We start from the raw sequence: 18,592 nt of genomic DNA on the forward strand, positions 1-18,592 counted from the left end.
ATCAAACAGCAACTGTCACAAAGGAATCAGATATTCAGAGCCATCTCTATTTCCTCAGCATGCGTAGTTTTTTTTTTTTTTTTTTCCTAGGACTTGAGACTCAGTTCCAATCTGGAACCACCTTTATGAATCTCTCTCACTCTTGTTTTAGAGGTAATTTGTTTATCTGGGTGTGTGTGGGGGTGCCAGCGCTCTTAATGTCTCCTTTATAAAAAAGAAAACCTGTACCCTACCAAATACCCCGAGTGTGGGCTTTAATCTGGCCTTTTTCGGATGAATGGGACAAAGGAAAAATTCCTCAGGGAGATTAGAAGGACACCTGAGACAAATACCCACCTGATGACATGGGCCACACCTCCCGGGTTCAACTGGAAGGGAGGAAGCAAACTGGTATATTGATGTGGTTCTAAACAACAACAGTGTGTGCTGGCCCGAGGGCACTTTGGGATTGACCAAGAGGAAACACATGTTGCACAATGATATGATCTTGCTGGTACAGTTGTCAGAGAAGGGAACTCCCACAGCAAAGGGCATAAAACCATCCAGGGCTGTCTGGGGCGGCTCAGTTCTGTGGAGCCAGGGACCAGAACAGAGCAGAGCCCAGCCCAGCCCCAAACACAGATGGGACCATGAACTCCAGCCGCAGCTTTAGCCAAACCCCTTCAGCCGTTCTCCATGGCCCCAGAGGTGCCAGGACCCGGCCCGGGAGCTTCCCCCGGGCCCCCAGCATGCACGGTGGCGCGGGGGGTGCCCACATCTCCCTTTCCTTCGCCACACCAAGCTGCCTGCCTCCTGGAGGGTCTTGGGGGTCTGGCAAAGGTGGGTCCCTCCTAAGTGGAAATGGGAAAGAGACCATGCAGAACCTCAACGACCGCCTGGCCTCCTACCTGGACAAGGTGCGCGCCCTGGAGGAGGCCAACATGAAGCTGGAGAGTTGCATCCTGCAGTGGCATCAGCAGAGAGACCCTGACAGCCAGAAGGATTACTCCCAATATGAGGAAAACATCAGCCACCTGCAGGAACAGGTAAGGTGCTGTGTGACCCTGCAGCTTCCAGGTGGGGCTTCACCGCCAGGGCAAGGAAAAATCAGCACAAAAGACAACTTCCAAGAAAGTAGCAGTGATTCAATTGCTCACAAAGATATTTGAGGCTATCTTCTTATTAGACCTTAAATATGGACTTGGGAAAGTCTTTTTGGTATAAATGATCTCCTATGTGTCGGTTACGTAGAAAATGAAGCAGACAAAATAACAGAAGTGTTATAGACTTTTTAAAAAGTGAGACTCTGATATTTCACACAATAAGAAAAAAATCCAAGAAAACAAAATGAGGCAGCCAGCCACCCGTGCTGTATCACTTATGATCAACAATGGCACCGTAACGATAAGGGCTGGTATGCAGGTTGCACGCTCCATACACAAGGCACAGGAGAATATTTACTTTCTCATTACATCAGTTCTGCTCCACCTCAAATTCCTGGCGACAGTGTGGCGATCCACCGACAGAAAGCTGAGTTACATTCTTTTGGAGATCATGCCTAAAAGCCGTCACTCCACTAGCAGATATATCATCGTCACGTCCCTGAATATTCTTTTTTTTTTTTTTTTTTTTTTTGCAGGGGAGGGGGTTGCTAGATGATAAAGTTACTCATGGTTCGGAGAATAGGATATTGCTAGGAGAAAATAGTAAAATGGGCATAGTTTTTAAAATACGAGAGTTGGGTGGGTATGGACATTCTTCAATAAGTAAATAACGAGTCAAACAAACATCAGAAAAGCAAACTCATGAGTTCTGGGTCACTTGGCTAGAAGTAGAGGGAACCCAGTCATCTTACCGGTTATTCTTTTTAAAGCTGCTTAACTTCCCTCTTATATAAAACAGTCCCAGAAAATCCCTGTAAGATCATGACTTAACCTCCCCCAGGAAGGGCATCACAGGCTCCCGATATTTATACCATGTTATTTCCCAACACTCAGTCATCCTTGCAAGCATGTAGAAAGGACCCATCAAGATAATATAAATCTGTCCTTGTAATGAACCCTAATTATTGAATAATCAGCCTAATAACTGACTGTGTAATTACCTTAACTATATAGTATATGGTTGTCTTTACCAAAAAAAACAAGGTGACTCAACAGTCCTCCTCATGTTTTTTTTCATTTATTAAAGTTGCTTTGGTTTGAGAAGAGAGGGAATAGAAGATACTTGCCATTGGAGAGCTGAGGACATGAGTCCCAGAAGAAATGTGAGCACATAATATATTAGCCAACAGAAGAGAGAAGGGAGGAAAGGAAGAGGAGAGAGGGAAACAATTAGTGAGCACTTCTTGTTCCCCAGGCATCGTGTTGAGTGTTTGATATACATATTTGTGGTAAGGGCTTTCTGCAATGATGGGATTGTCCATGTCATTTGATTTAATTCTGACAGAGCTCTGTTAGGAAACTAAAACTTATAAAAGTGAAGTAGCTGCTAGCAAGAGGCAGAGTGGGATTCTAACTCAGATCTGTTTGCAAAGGCTTCATGATTTCCTTGTCATCCTGGGGTTGCCTAGCCGACCTCATGCAAAACTGATGTTTAGATATTACTAATAAGTAAAATTCATCACATTTGCATTATTATTCAAAACATTTTGTATGCATCTCATTTAATCATCACAGCTCGGTGAAGCAGGTATTTTTATTTCAACTGAAGGAGACGGAGACTGAGTGTTTAAATTCTTTAGAATACAATCAAGAAAAGTGATTAGGTGTGATTATGAGGAGGGAGCAACTAGTCCACCCTCAGATGGCCCAGAATTCTGGGTTTTAAGATTAAATAGGAAGCTTCTTCAGCTTCAAGTTCCACTCTTTTCTGGACTTTTTCTGAAGATGCATTTTCCTCCAGCTTTGAAGAAAGCAATGCTTTCTGTCCTGACTTACCCCATCTGCAAGTGAGGAAACTGGCCCAAAGAGATCCCACAGTAACGTGAGTTTGGCACTATTTTGGTATTTAATGAAATACTCGAGTAGATATAGCACTCTGCCCCACTTTGGAGTGTTAAATATTACTCAAAAAGCCTATAAGATGTTGAATTCAAAAATTAATCCAATCCTTTTAAAACACAGAATGGGACATACTCCTAGGAATAGTCTACATAAAACTTCCTGAGTGATTCTCAATGGTGCTATATTTAACATTTTGGTTTATGGACAAAAATTCTATTTTCCTCTCCCTGGGAGATCACACACCCTGGAGCAACAATGTTATGCTAGCACACCAATAGATTTTAAAAGAATGAACTCAGGGCTTTGGGGAGAAGCCAGGTGATTATTACAACATACAATGTAAAACCTGTGCCTCATGTATTATTTCTCAATCCATCCTCATCCATTTATGACCATGGAGGATGTCTCAGAAATAGTGGCATATTGTATTACCATATCTAGTAAGCCTGGATCGTGGAAAATAGTTTTCAATCTGTTTTATATTAAGTACATTTCAGAGCCTACATTCATGAACCACGATAATGCTAGCTGGTGGGTTTTACAATGAATATATTATTGCTTTAACTCAGAAAAGTCAAATAAACCTGCCTGTGGTCTTTTAGTTTTTCTGATTCTGTGTTATATATAAAGCAAAATTTCCTAGTTGTCCTAGGAGTATGTCAGATAGAATAAATCAACACACAGGAAATAAGGCTTACCTCAGGATCCCAGGCTTTGGGGCATGGAGTTATTCCTCATTTTGCATGAGTTTAGAGAATGCAAAGAGTAAGGGTCGTAGAAGAAAAGGATGTGACAAAGGAGCACTGTGGACGGGAGACAAAGAAAGATCTGCAGTTTCCTTTTTTAGAGCAAAAGAAAAAATCATAGGACCATTTGGAATCCCACAAAGGGAAAAAAGAAATTCAGTGAGGAGCCAGCCTGGCAATGTCCACCACGAACAGCAAAAGTTGGAGGATGTGTCGCAACTCATAAAACTTGACACTTTGTCCGATGCACACATCGACTCTAATTATAAAAGTTGTAAAATTATAAAAAGAAAATTGTACAATTGATATTTTTCTGAACTAATTCCATTACAGCTAATTTTTCAGTGTCTATGTAATATGCCCGGAATATGCTGTTTTACAACATTATTTTGTTTAATACCTTTTAATTCTCATGACTCTTTGATGAAGTGGCTATTATTCTTGCCATTTTTATGGATGAAGAAACTGAGGCTCAGCCAAACTTACTTTGGTGCTGGAGCAGAATCCCAGGTCTGCACTCGGAGTGCAGATCCCGGGTTCTCACCACTTCTGAAGGCACCTATTGTCCATTCATGATCCCAAATTCCAAGTAATCAGTGGAGCTTTCAATAGGACCAGAGTTTTAAAAGGTACCTTTGTATTGAGGTGTAGTTTTGTCCTAAGAAAATGCTTTCTAAATAAAGGGATTAGCTGTAAAAATACAATGGAAATCTCACAGGATTCTCTGACTCCAACTAAACTGTAGAAGTTTAGAGCAAGTAAGGTCACCTATTTGTAGTGTAAACTTCTTATTTAACAAATTGTGAAACTGAAGCACAGGGAGTGAAATGTCTCACCCAAGACCACATGAGTGGTCAGAAAGACAGAAAGAACCAGTTTGGGCACAATACTTGGCTAACACTTGGTACCAAAATAGTAGCATACTTTGGAAAAATGAGGTTATCTTCCATTCCATTTCCCCAAGGACAGTGACATACATTAAATGTTCACTATTTCTATGATTATAACACACTATATCACAATTGTCCAAGCAAACACCTCCAACAACAATTTTTTTTTATATTTTTTAGTTGTCAGTAGCTCTTTTATTTATTTATATGTGGTGCTGAGAATCGAACCCAGTGTCTTCACGTGCTAGGCAAGCGCTCTACCACTCAGCCACAAGCCCAGCCCCTCCAACAACATTTTTTAAAGCAAACAAAATCTATCTAAATATCTAGTGAAAGTCTTTAACTGGAAGCTTTAACCCCAGAGAAGCTTATTAAGCATCTTCATTAGCTGGTAAAGAATTAGTTCAGTTAATGTTTTAATAGCTACCAGTGGGGCATTCTCATGATGGACTACACTAAAAACATGGACACATGCCTGCAAATTATGTACGTGGCTTTAGCCCTCTGGGGGGAAAAAATATGTCATGTGATTATGATAATGAATGCATTTAAAATCAGGGTTAGTGTTGCTCAATAACACTGATGGGAAATGTGAACATATCACAAGTAATAATGATGGGCATCTAAAATCATCATCACTGATTGTGCTTCAGGAGAGTGGAGCTAATATTCACAATAAGAAACAACTCAGAGCCTAAGTTGTTTTTAACATCTCCTCATGAGGGACCGGAAGCAAAACCACAAGACCTGTTCATCACACTGAAAGCTGAAAGACATTCTGAACAATCTCCATCCTTCCTCTTCCAAAACCATTCTTTAAACAGTTGCACCAACCCCAGCCTGACAAAACTCAATGTGAAAAAAGGCGAAACCAGCTGCAGATCTTGTCCTGTACAAATCATCTGTGCTTTGTACCTAGTCCGTGCTCAGTAAATATGTGCTGATTTGATTCTCATTGTTCCACTGAGGAAAAAGAAGTTGTCTCTGCTGACAAGTCACAAACCCAGGAAATGAGAGGGCAGAAATACAGCTGTCAGAGCCAGGCACAGTAGTGCACACCTGTAATCCCAGCAACTCAGGAAGCTGAGGCAGGAGAATCAGAAGTTCAAAGCCAGCCTCAGCAACTGAGTGAGACCCTGTCTCCAAATTCAAAAAATTAAATAAAAAGGGCTTGGGGTGGTTCAGGGGTAAAGCATCCCCTGGGTTCAATCTCTGATGCCAAAAATAAAAAGAGAAAGAAAAGAAAAGAAAAGAAATGCAGTTGTCAGTTGTGGGTCTGCCAGACTGAAAAAAGTCTTGGGGCGTGTTTTCCAGATAGTGGACGGCAAGATGACCAATGCTCAGATGGTTGTTCTCATCGACAATGCCAGAATGGCAGTGGATGACTTCAGTCTCAAGTAAGTTCCTTTTTCACAGGGTTTTGTGGGGTTTTGTTTATTTCCTTTCCAAAAGGAAAACTCACCTTGCCGTTAGTCACACCTGAAATCTCACTGGGTTATAATTAAAAGCTGAAATGACAACAAATGCCGTGTACAGTACTTGAATGGACCTTTGTTTCAACAAACCAGACATAAAACACAGTATAGAGGGGAAAAATCTGACTATGAACCAAGAATTAGGTGATGCTAGAGTTATTCATTTTAAGTATGATAATGTTATTATGCTTACTTTTGAAAGGTTTCTTGAAAGATGCATTCTGAAGCATACAGGGTTAAAAATGTCATATGTCTGTAAGTCTATAATTCACTTTGAAAAACTATAGCAGTTAATATAGATGAAGCAAGTTGGCAAAATACTGACCATTGCTCAAGATAGGTGGTGGGCGTATGGCGGTTTATTATTCTTTTCTCTTTACTCAATAAAAAAAATGGACATTGAGTCACTATCATAGAAAAGTGGAGTGTGAAATCGACATACAGAGGACATCCTGTGTGCATTCATTTGTTCTGATTAAACCTAAAAAGTCAGATATTCATGTCTCAACGAAGGCAGATCCTTACCAAGCCCATGGCCTTCCAACAACAGGTGTGTTCTTCCCTTCCTTCCAACCAAAGGTATGAAAATGAACACTCCTTTAAGAAAGACTTGGAAATTGAAGTTGAGGGCCTCCGAAAGACCTTGGATGATCTGACCATTGTCACAACAGACCTGGAACAGGAGGTGGAGGGAATGAGGAAAGAGCTCATCCTTATGAAGAAGTACCATGAACAGGTAGGACTGCCCAGGGACCCCCAGTGCTCAGCTGAGCTCTCTCCCTGCACGGTTCAAGGTGATCCGATAACCAAAGAGGAAACCACCTGAATGCCAGTCCTGTTGACCTTATGCCCAAATAACTATGAAGAATCATATGAGTACCTCATTTTTCCAGTTTCAAGGTTACCTACCCAGATGTCAAACACAACCACCAAAATGCAATCAAAATTAACGATGACTTGGCCAACAGTTTTGTTAACACACAATGTTTACCTTGACCCTTTTGTTAATATGATACTGTAAGAATGAATGTGTGAGGCTGAACTTTACTGGCCAAACATGCGGCAAATTTGGGACAGTAGAATAAAGAGACTCTGCTATGAACCAAAGTAAAATGACTAATGGCAAAAATTAAGGATCCCAATTTCCGGAAGTATTTAGCTGACTTTTAAAGAATTACCATTCATTTCAAGTCCCTGAGACTGATAAAATGATAGAAAAACAATCCCCATTTTTGGCAAACAAAATTGCTTCCGAACATCAAAGAGCCCAGTTTCCTAAGAGCTGGTTAGACGATGATTATTAATTAAACCTTTCTTACAGCTGCTTGGCTTTTAGGAAATCCTACAGAAGCATACACAGAGATCTTAGAAGCCTCTACACCTTTCAATTACTGAACTCCACCTTCTGGTTACTGAACTGCTTCCCAAAAGCTTTGGTCTAAAACCTAGAATATTCCATTGCTTAGCTGTATAATCACTTCACCAATGAACAATTCCTGCAGAGGAACTAATATTTTATGTAGGCATAATTGTTTCTGAAATATTTTCCAACAGAGATTAAGTCAGTAATTACAGAAGACATTTGATTACCTGTCTGTGCTATTCTTTATTTTATAAAATTATTAGGGGGAAAAAGTAAATAATGTTTTGTCATCAACGATAATTGAGAAATCAAACCACACCCGCAAAAGTGTAGCAACCACATCAGCTGAAATGTTTTCAAGATCCATTTACCTCTGCCAATCAACACAAATTCCAGCCTTCTGGTTGGCATAGCTGGTTGATTTTTTTTTCTCTATTGTTAAACAGGAACTGAGGGATCATCATGTGCCAAATGACTTCAATGTCAATGTGAAGGTGAATACAACTCCAGGAGAAGATCTGATCAAGGTCTTGGAGGATATGAGGCAGGAATATGAGCTTATCATAAAGAAGAAGCATCAAGACTTGGATACTTGGTTTAAAGAACAGGTAAATGAAAGGTGTCCAGACTCCCCAGAGGTTCAATTCCACGTGGCCCCCATGCTGATGCCTCTGCCTGTGTTTGGTCTCACAGTCAACGGCCCTATCCCAAGAGACAGGCAGTCCAGCTGCTGTGCAGGGCAGCCCAAGTGACATCCACGAGCTGAAGCGCACTTTCCAGGCCCTAGAGATTGACCTGCAGACACAGCACAACAGGGTAAGTGGGAGCTAGGAAAACCTGGGTCCTGTACCACCTCCTCCTCAAAGTCTTCCTCCACCTCTCTCCTGGGCCCCAACATCCCCACTCCCCTTGGGACATCTCTCACTCTCTACTCTCCATCCAAATTGTTCATGATGAGAATGATAATAAGAGCTTCATTTATAGTGTGCAGATGGTGCCAGATGTCAGGCTAGGTGCCTCATTATTTTAAGTGCTGTTAATCCTCACATTAGCCTTTCTAGGTAGGTCTTAGCATCTCCATTTTAGAGACGAGGAAGCCAAAGCTCTAGGCAGTTAAGCAAGTTGGTCAACAACTCGTAAATTAACAGTGGTGAAACGATGTGGTGTTAGAAGAATAGGGACTCCAGATCCCCAAAATCTCTATCAGTGCTCTCTCCACTTAGAACCAGGCTAACCCCCCAAACTCTAACACAGAGAAATTCCAATGCCAACATGATAGGTCGCAAATCCAGGCTTGGCAACTCCAAAGTACTGCTCTATTCTTTATGTATTTGTCTTATCACCCAGCAAACTATAAGTTACCATGTCTAAGTCATTTCTATCATCTTTATAGTTTCATAAAATGCATTGTAAGGGGGGTCATAATCGTTCAAAATTCTATGATTCCCTTCATAGCCTACTGAAATCTGATCATTCATCAATGTAACTCCAGAGTGCCATTCTCTTCTCCGTCTTAAGAGCCCATACTTAGTTCATTTGTCTCACAGGTGCACATGGTAAATGAAGTCACGTTTTATGAATCAGTGATGGTGAGCGGAGCCTAAAAATAGCCACTGTTGAGATGACAATAATGAGCTCAGCAGTATGTGGGGCATGGTGTTTTGCAGCTTTCTTGACATTTTAACCCACATCATTTCACCACAACCTCTTGAGGTCAGAGAAGCATTTAGACCATTGTCATTCGTTCTCCTATCTGATACTGTTTTAAAATCTGAGGACTTGGTAATGAAGGAGTCAGCACCCTTCATCCAGACAATAAATGGGCAAATCATCAAAACAGGTACTTGTTAGGTGGAAAAAAAAATCTCAACAATGAAATGAAGCATGCTAGAAGTGGCAGAGAGGAAAGCTGCCATTTTAAGCAAGGTAGTCATGAAAGGTTTTACTGTTGGGTGACAGGCTGCATAAAGGCCGGAAAGACATAAGGAGGTGGTTTATGTAGCTATGGGAGGGGTTAAGGTCAGTATTCCAGGTGAAGGGAACAACAAACGCCGAAGACACAAGTATGTCCTATAGGTTGGAGGAACAGTGGAGAAGTCAGTGTGGCTACAGGGACTGAATGAAAAGAAGAGAAGAGAAAATTAAGGGAGTAAATGGGAGAAGGGCAGAAGGGAGAGGCATCACGATGGCACTGGACTTTGTATGCTACCTTGGAGCAGGACAGACAGGAATTTCATTTCAGTTAGTATAGGTAACTCTTTGAAGAACTTTGCTGTAGGTGAAGAACAACAGAAGAATAGTATAGGACACTTCCATTAGTTTGGATGATGGTTGGAGGCAGATATCTGATATAAGGTGAGAATAATCGAACAGAGCAGAGAATAGCATCTAACAGGCAAGATGGCGGGCCATTGCGGAGATCACGGAGCACAAGTAGTTCATGCATCACAACAGGAGGAAAGTGAGTCCCTGGACACAGATTCACGTTTGTGGTTGGAAGTAACGGCAGGAGACTCTGGGAGTGCTCTCCTGAGTGCTTTCATCTCCTCAAGGATTCTGAGAAGTGAGTGAGTTCATGGACTGAAAGAAAGGTTGGAGAGAAGGGAGGTTTGAGGACAGAGAAGAAGGAAGGAAATAACGCTCCGGGAGGAGAGAGAGTGACTACACTAGAAACCTATGGTTTCTTATCCAGGCAGCATTAAGGGCCCCCTGAAAATTAAGTAGCCATTAAAGTGGGAGAATCCAATGCAGTTACAATTTTCTCTTCAAGATTAAACTTGCTCCAGAAGAGCCGGTATTAAATCCAAACCAAAAAATGGACTTCAGTTCAGCCTTTCATAATCTGGCCCAGAAACTTCATTCTGCAGTTCTGAAATTTCCTCAAAAATGATAATTTTTTACCACTGTGAGAATCAGAAAGCATTACTTGAGACCAAAGTTATTAGATATACCAAGTTAAAATATAGGACACTTCGATTAGCTTGAATGTTAGAAAAACACAGGTTTTTTCCTATGTAGAAGCTTGTCCCATGTAATATTGCATCAATATTTGGGAAATGTTCATCCAAAAGCATTATTTGTTGTTCATCTGTAATTTGAACTTTAAACCATCACCCATCCAGGAGTGCAGGGGACTGGCCAGGACCCCCTGGTAAAATGGTTTTATGGACAGAAAATGACTTCAAAAGTCCCAACACCCAAGCCCCAAACCTGTAAGTCAACCTGATTCTCACCTCAGTGTCCCCAGCAGCTACCAGGACACCTAGCAGACTGGTTGGCATATGCTAAATACTCAACAGGCCCACGCTGATGGATCTATCAAGTCATCAGCCAGTTAGCAAAAGAACTATCATTTCCTCTTTCAGAAATCTGCTTTGGAAAACATGTTGTCGGAGACCCAGTCTCGGTACTCCTGCCAGCTCCAGGACATGCAGCAGATCATCTCCCACTATGAGCAGGAGCTGATGCAGCTACGCCACGACCTGGAGCATCAGAACAGTGAATACAAGGTGCTCCTGGGCATCAAAACCCACCTGGAGAAGGAGATTGCCACCTACCGCCAGCTCCTGGATGGGGAGAGCAACGGGTGAGGCAAAGGCTGGCGGGAGAGGAATGTGCAAAAGGCCTGTGGTACCCATGTGTGCAAATGTGTGTGCACATTTGGCTACTAGAGGAAAAGGGCTAATGCTGACTTTTTCTAGAAGATACCTATGTTCTAGATACCTAGGTTCTGTTTTATTAAGCAACAAATGGGAACTAGTCAGTAATGCTCCCTGGGTGCTAAGATTTGCATTCAGAACAGTTTCAATGAGGATGTTAAAGTCTCTAGGGGGAAAAAAAAAAAAGCCATGGTTTGAACTATTGTGTTTCCCAGTGGGAAAGCACACATTTTGGCTTAAAAGGACAGGAGAGGGAAGGGAGAATGTTTCAGTCTGAAAGCAGGAAAAGATTGATAAAAGAGATATCTAGATTTGCAATCTGATGTGTCTGGCAGATCCAAGAAACAACAGCTGGCCATAAAAAGGGCACATACAAACCAGGCAGAGTGGCACAAACCTGTAAGCTCAGAACTTAGGAGGCCGAGGCAAGAGGATCACAAGTTCAAGGGCAACCAGGGCAACTTAGTGAGACCTTGTCTCAAAAATGAAATAAAATAGGCTGGCGATATAGCTCAGAGGTAGAGTACCCCTCAGTTCAATCCCCAGTACTACAAAATTTAAAGGAAAGAAAGAGAGAGAGAGAGAAGGAAAGAGGGTGAGGGACACATACATTTTATTACCCCCCACCACCATCCAAAAAAAAGGGGGGGTTTTCAAAATACATAAATAAAATGTCATTGGACTAAACTGCCCAGTCTGAGAAGTTCAAGGGTTCCTGGCTTGAGACTCTGGAAGAGACCCTGGTGGAGGCCAGGACTTCAGCAGGCTGAAAGGAGGGAGGAGATGGTTTGGAAGACTTGTCCAGACCCCAGGGTTGCGGGCAGGCAACTGCCTTCCGGATGGAGGAGGGTTCTCACGTGAACTCATGACCCTGAGACTGTGGAGCTCAATTACCTTCATCAAAGAGTTGAGAAGTTACAAGCAGGCAACGGAAGTTGGTTCATCCCAAGGTTTTATGACCACTATTAATACTAATGTGAGCTTTAACCTTTCTCACTTTAACAGGATGATGGAAGAATCGAAATCAAGCATGAAAGGTAAAAAGAATTCTTTCATTGTTTGAATTTGCTTTTTTAAAATGAATGTTTATCCACTCTTTAAGTTGTCATGATCCTCAGGTATATTCCCAAGTGTCCCGTGTTCAACTTTTATTTGGCTCCCAAATAGCCAGGAATTATCAAAGACCTTAACAAATTAAGTAATACAAAACAAAGGGAACTCTCCTATGTCCTCAACAAGTGCACAGTTTGAGTATCCCTTATTTAAAATGCTTGGAACCAAGAGTGTTTCAGATTTCATATTTTTTTGGACTATTTCTATATACATAGTGAGATACGTTGGTGAGACTCAAGTCTACACACAAAATTCATTTGTGTTTCACATATACTTTATACATATGGTCTTTAGGTAATTTTAAACAATATTTTAAGTAAGTTTTACCAAACAAAGTTTTATGGTGTGGGATTTTCCACTGTGGCATTATGTCAAGTGCTTAAAATGTTTTGGATTTTTGCTCATTCCAGATTTCAGATTTTTAGATAAGGGATGCTCAATCAGTATATGCAAAGTTCTTTATAAGCAGTGAAGTAGAGTAAAAGAATAATTTAGAGTATTTTGTCTCTGTTAAGTGATGGAGTCTGTTTACTAAATTCCTAGGAAATTAAGACATCATTTCTCAAACTCACTTCAGTTGAACACTAGTGCTCCGTGAGGTTTGAATAGTGTATTATGAAAGACATGTTCTATGGCCAGATAAGGTTGGGCATGTTATGCACCATCACCCTCTTCTTGAATAGTCAGGTTGCATTTCAGTATGTTAAAGATGGGACAGGGACTGCTATGAGGTGAAAAAAGGAACAAGGAAGAAAAAGAAGTATCAAAAAGGTTTGCTTTAATTCAATAGTCCAAAACATCTTTGACTTGGAAACCCTATTTTCTCAGATTTTCATTAATACCTCTCAGAAAAGTTTCAGGACTGCCCAGTCTGCAGCAAGTGGCACTTTCTAATTAGTTCATGATAAAATTGTTCTAAGATGTGAGCAATTCCTTAGAGTTGGACTAACCATCTCAGAACAGCTAGTCTAATGGCTGCCCTTTGGCAATATTTGATAGATGGTCCTTCAGCCTCTCCTTCCGCACATCCAGGGATGGGAAACTCAGTACTTGGTGGGATAACCCAATCTGCTGTAGGAAAAGTTTGATTTTAGCAAAAGTTTCCGGTGTGTCTCTATTGAGAATTTCAGCTATTCCCAGTGGTCTAGAATTGCTTTATTGAAATGTCAGTGAGGTACTTATTCAAATAAGAAATAGCTTTGAAAACAGTGGCCATGATAATCAGCCCTAGTTTCTCACCCCGCCACTCCCCGGAATCACATGGCATGCTTCCTAAAATGCGTATCCCAAAATGGCATTTAGTGCTCTGTGAACTCACAGAATCTGTACTGTGAGAGCTACAAAACCTGCACAAACAGAAAGCACTCTTCAGATGCTCGTGGCCAGAGACGAGCTTCCATATCAGGTACACGCAGAATGAAAGTCCTGATCTCCAGAGAGTGATATTGTTCCCAGAAGGTGGAGGGAAAATCCTCCTTGGTGAGATCCCTGTTCACTGCAGCAGAGCCCACCATATTGTTTAGTGATTATTTTGGAAGGCACAAGGGACTGCATGCAGGGGACTGAAAATGAGTATAGTTCAAATGGGGGAAAACAAGGCAGTGACCTCTCTGGTGCTCTCTCCTTCAGCATCTACAGCTCCAAAGATCAAGGCCATCACCCAGGAGAGCATCAATGGAAGAATAGTTCTTTCTCAAGTGAATGAGATCCAAAAGCATGAGTGAAACCAATATAATTTCTGCCTGTTGTAAAAACTATTTCCCCCCTATGGAAAGCCCTTACCTATGGGTGAGTCTTAAAAGGTATCCTTGGAGTTATCAAACTCCAGAAACTTTTTTTTCTCCTCATAATGCTCTTGATATACTGTTGAACTTTTCAAAACAAAAATATGAGTTTGCAAGATAAAAACTCTGCTTTCCTAACTACGGTCTTCGGATTCCCATCAATGCGCATCTGGTTTGTAGCCAATAAAACTCCACACAAGTTGCATCCTGTCTTTTCTTATGTCCCAAGGCAAGATGAGACCTCAAGGTCTAGTTCTAACAAGAGGTTCTCAGAGCATTGAAAGATCATGGGGATCTTACCACATTGGATGTGTCCTCAGTCTTTAGCAGCCAAACTCCAGGCAATATTGTTACCCTGAAGCTGGGCATCCCAGAAGGAGAGGTTATCCACAAAGTTCACCAGGCTCTGCCAGCAGACAATGAAGGAAAAATAGAGAAAGGAGGTCCAGAAAAGTTTACCGAGAGCGTGAGATGACCAAAAATTATTCTATCTCACCTTTAAAAGAAGAAAAAGAGCTGAATGTCCTAAGAAAGAATGGAAGCTTTGAAAGGAGATTCTGGGGATGATAGGACCTTGTTACAGATAGACATTAAAGCAGGGACTCACTCAAGATCTAAATTGAAAATATAAGGATCTAGAGCATTATGTTGAGCTGGATCCGTTCTGAGCTACAGACTGGACCATGTACCTCTGAACTCTGAGAAGATGCCACCTTCTCCAATTCTAGGAGTGTGGGCCACTACTCTGAATTTGTAGACAGGAGCATTGCTGGGGAGAAGGAAAAGTGGAAATCCACATAGCCTTTAAGACAGTCAGAATATTGTCCATGGAATCACAAGGATATTAACCACTTAGGAGACCATAGGCACAGGTTAGTCAGAATCTCCCATTTTATAGGCAAATACACTGAGGTTTAGAACAGTAAAGTTGTTTTACCCAAATACTGGCTTGGTGCTGCTGGGTCTACATTCTTGGCTCCTCCGGCAGTTATTAATCTAAAAGCGAGCATAGTCTAGTTCCATTATCATCTAACACATCTTAAAATCCATGTCTCAATACTCTGTTTGAAAGGGCTGTGTTTGGTATTTCCTAAACTGGGCATCTGTTAAAACTGGATTCATCCTCCCTTGAAGACAACAACTGGTATTTCTTATCCCTAATACTCAAAAGAAAAGCAGCCCCTAACAAACTCATGTTGAGCAAAAGGAACTCAGGATAATTATATCATGGCAAAAATGTGTCTTTGATTGAACTAAAATCTGCAAATTCCCTGGTGTAAAAATTATATTTATTTATATTTACTGTGTGGCCATTTCAAAGAGGATCAAATATAACAAATACACAAACATGAGTTTTCTCTGTGCAATATTTGTCTGCAGTAACTTTTGATTTTATTTGGGGGTAAGAATGGACCCAAATTAGACTTCATTAGTCTTCATTTCTTCTATTTTACTTGACTAAAAGAACTTCTTTAGATTGAGAAGGTACAAAAGTTTCCAAGCAGATCTAAAAATTAATTTTTCTCTATTTTAGCACTCACTTATTCTACTATTTTGGATGTTATTATCACTTTCTTAAAATCCAGAAAATGTGCATAAAATATACAGTCAGCCCTCAATACTCTCATATTCCACATTCATAGATTCAACCCAACTACAGATAGAATGTTCTTGGGGAAAAAAATGGATCTGTACAGAACATGTACAGACTTTTATGTCTTATCATCATTTCCTAAAAATATAAAGCAGCTGTTTACACAGCATTTATATTTATTAGGTATTATAAGTAATATAATTGTAGCATTTACATTGTGTTAGGTATTATAAGTTATCTGGAGATGATTTAAAGTGTGTAGGTTATATGGAAATACTGTGCCATTTTATATAATGGACTTAAACATCTAGATTTTTGTCATTCACCCTGGAACTAATCCCCTGAAAATACCCTGGGATGGCTTCACATACTCTTCTCAAGGTGAAATGTGAGCGTTACTAGAAAAATCCCATGGAGAATATTAAAAAATAATATGACAAACTAAAGAGAAAGTTGCAATTCCAGAACCAGAACACAATCAATAAGCTTCCATTTGCAATCATAGTTTATGTATGACTTGGTAATAGTAAACCATAAATGAATAGTTTTTCATTCAGTGACCAAAATCTTCTTAAGGTCTTACTATTAATTTTCATTATATCAATTAAATCATCACAGTTTTCCTCCGAAACTCATCAGTCTCAGCAAAATGGAGTGGTGGTCACCCTATTGGTAAAGACTTGCCCCTATTTCTCTAAGGAGAGAGATGTAGAGAGAAATTAAACCACTTAAATACAGAGACAATTGTGTGAACTTTGGCTCTAGGTAACCTAGAATAACCTTTTCCCATGTTTAAATCAGCCCAAAATAAAATCTTTCAAAATACCCATTACAAATTGATTAAAGCTTGTTTGTTCAGGTAAGTTATCAACCAAAGAAGTTTCTGTTTATATTTGGTTTTAACAAACATGCACCCAACCCACATAAAGGAGATGGTAATAAATTCTATTGTTTTCATTCCAGATATACTTTGAGTAAATAGCAATTATCCTTCTGTGAGCCAAAACCCAATTAAACAAATAATGGGATAATCTAGAGAAGTGTAAAGTATTATTACTTTGGAATTTAATGTTTATGTCAACATATTCACCTACAAGGCTTGGATCTATCTGATATTGCTCAATCCAATGAAATATATGCCTTTATAGATTATTATAAATAATATCTGGAATATTATTTTTACATACCTACCCTGTGGAAGACATGTGAAATTGGGAACTAAACTTTATAAAAATTCATTATCAAGGGATATAACAATGGTGTGCTGGGTGGGGCGCTCATAAAGACAAAAGAGCAGCAACTGGAAGGGAGATAACAGAAAGGAGCCCAGGGGTATTTCTTCAACTCAGGAGTTCTCACACTTGGCTCCCCTAAGGATCACCTGGGGAGATGAAAATTCTAATGCCCAGGTCATAGTCTATGCCAATAAAATCGAGATTTTTTTTTTGATGGTTGGGGCCCAGGCATTAATATAGTTCAATATAGATTCCCAGGACCTGGATTTGATCCCCAGTATTGGAAAAAAAGATTTTTTCACAATTAATAAGTTTGAAGTTTGGGGACCTACTGCTTTACTTGCTTCAGGTAAGTGCTTTTTCTTTTTTCTTTGTTATGCCTTTCATGTTCCTAATCTTTTAATGGTTCCCATAAAAATTAATGAAACTAATAGAAAAATAAAAATCTCTGTCACATCACTCTCAAACGCTTGAGTTTCATTTTACAGAATTATAGAGAATTGATTCCAGGAAATACAGCTGAGTAAAATTTAGAAGTAAGACAAATAGAGACAGGTGTGGTGATACACACTTGTAATTCCAGCTACCTGAAAGGCTGAGGCAGGAGAATCACAAGTTCAAGGCCAGTTTAGGCAACCCAGGCTGACTCTGTCTCAAAATTAAAATCCTTTAAAGCTCAAAGAAATAGGACAAATACTTCACTTTCAAAAAGTATTTCACAAAACTCTGCAAACATACTTTGATCTAATTTTAGCAAAATATCTTCCACGTACATAATCAAATATTTGGACAAGATGTTGCTTTCCTATAATCATTTTCTATGATGAAAATTTCCTGTGTTGTTTTAGCCTCCTCAATTCCTTTACCTCTTAGATTTTTTTCACAGCAAGGTAAATAGTAACATTTGCAAATAAGAAACTATTAAGGAATACATCTCTAACCCAAGTGACTAAAAGAATTAATTTGGGGAATATATAAGCAGTTATTTCCTTAAAGAAATACCCAGGTTGTTTAATTATTTCCCAAATGCATATTTTATATTTCTCTAATAATTCATTCAGGCTTCACATATTTTTTTAAATGTTGACATTAAAAGAAAATGTAGGGCTGGGGATATAGCTCAGCTGGTAGAGTGCTTGCCTTGCATGCACAAGGCCCTGGGTTCAATCCCCAGCACCACAAAAAAAAAAAAGCAAAAAGAAAATATAGGCAACAACTTATTGAACCTTCTTGTTTGAGAGATGAAGAGGCTAAAATATAGAAAGATTAGCTAAACCCTAACTCCATTCCAGCATCTTCAGCACATGGAAACATCAGAATTGGGCGGGGGTACGAATAAAAAGCATTATGTGTTTTTAAAAACTCATAGCAAATTAAAAATAACAATTCCAAATGTATGAACTATTGAAAAGTCCCAACAAGGTATGTACTCCAGCTGAAACCAATAACTGCAAGAGTAAAATAAGCCTGGGGTAAGTACTAAAGATTGGATTGTTTTTGTTTTCTTTACAGTTGGTCTTAAAATATTTAACATAGACTAAATTTAACATATGGTCAGTCTTTAAAAGTTTATTTTATGTGAAAGAGTATAGCAAACCATTTTGGGGGATAAAATAACATAAATCCAATAATATTTTAAGGACATTAAGCAACATTATACCATATTTACATATTTACCTATTTAATCTTTAACAATAGAAAATGGCACTAAATAATAGCATTATTATCTGAGTATGCCATAGATATTGA

General features: G+C 39.7%; 1 protein-coding gene across 1 annotated transcript; it reads left to right on the plus strand.

The window, feature by feature from the left end:
- Positions 1-554: 554 nt before the first annotated feature.
- Positions 555-14,217, plus strand: Krt23 (keratin 23). Its single transcript, XM_046442692.2, has 8 exons — positions 555-1,025; positions 5,935-6,017; positions 6,675-6,831; positions 7,905-8,066; positions 8,152-8,274; positions 10,824-11,044; positions 12,123-12,154; positions 13,860-14,217. Exons 1-8 carry the CDS (start codon positions 630-632, stop codon positions 13,952-13,954), a joined length of 1,269 nt encoding a protein of 422 aa, XP_046298648.1. The 5' UTR covers positions 555-629; the 3' UTR covers positions 13,955-14,217.
- The last annotated feature ends 4,375 nt before the right edge of the window (positions 14,218-18,592 follow it).

The sequence above is a fragment of the Marmota monax genome, unplaced genomic scaffold, assembly GCF_021218885.2.
Source record: "Marmota monax isolate L192 unplaced genomic scaffold, Marmota_monax_Labrador192_F-V1.1 WCK01_AAM20220418_F8-fsc00205, whole genome shotgun sequence".
Classification (NCBI taxonomy): domain Eukaryota; kingdom Metazoa; phylum Chordata; class Mammalia; order Rodentia; family Sciuridae; genus Marmota; species Marmota monax.

Bases quoted from the DNA above. Each gene is read 5' to 3' on its own strand.
- Krt23 (XM_046442692.2), top strand. From the start codon at position 630: ATGAACTCCAGCCGCAGCTTTAGCCAAACCCCTTCAGCCGTTCTCCAT. The intron at 6,018-6,674 runs GTAAGTTCCTTT...TTCCAACCAAAG, and splicing joins GTGGATGACTTCAGTCTCAA to GTATGAAAATGAACACTCCT. The intron at 8,275-10,823 runs GTAAGTGGGAGC...TTCCTCTTTCAG, and splicing joins TGCAGACACAGCACAACAGG to AAATCTGCTTTGGAAAACAT.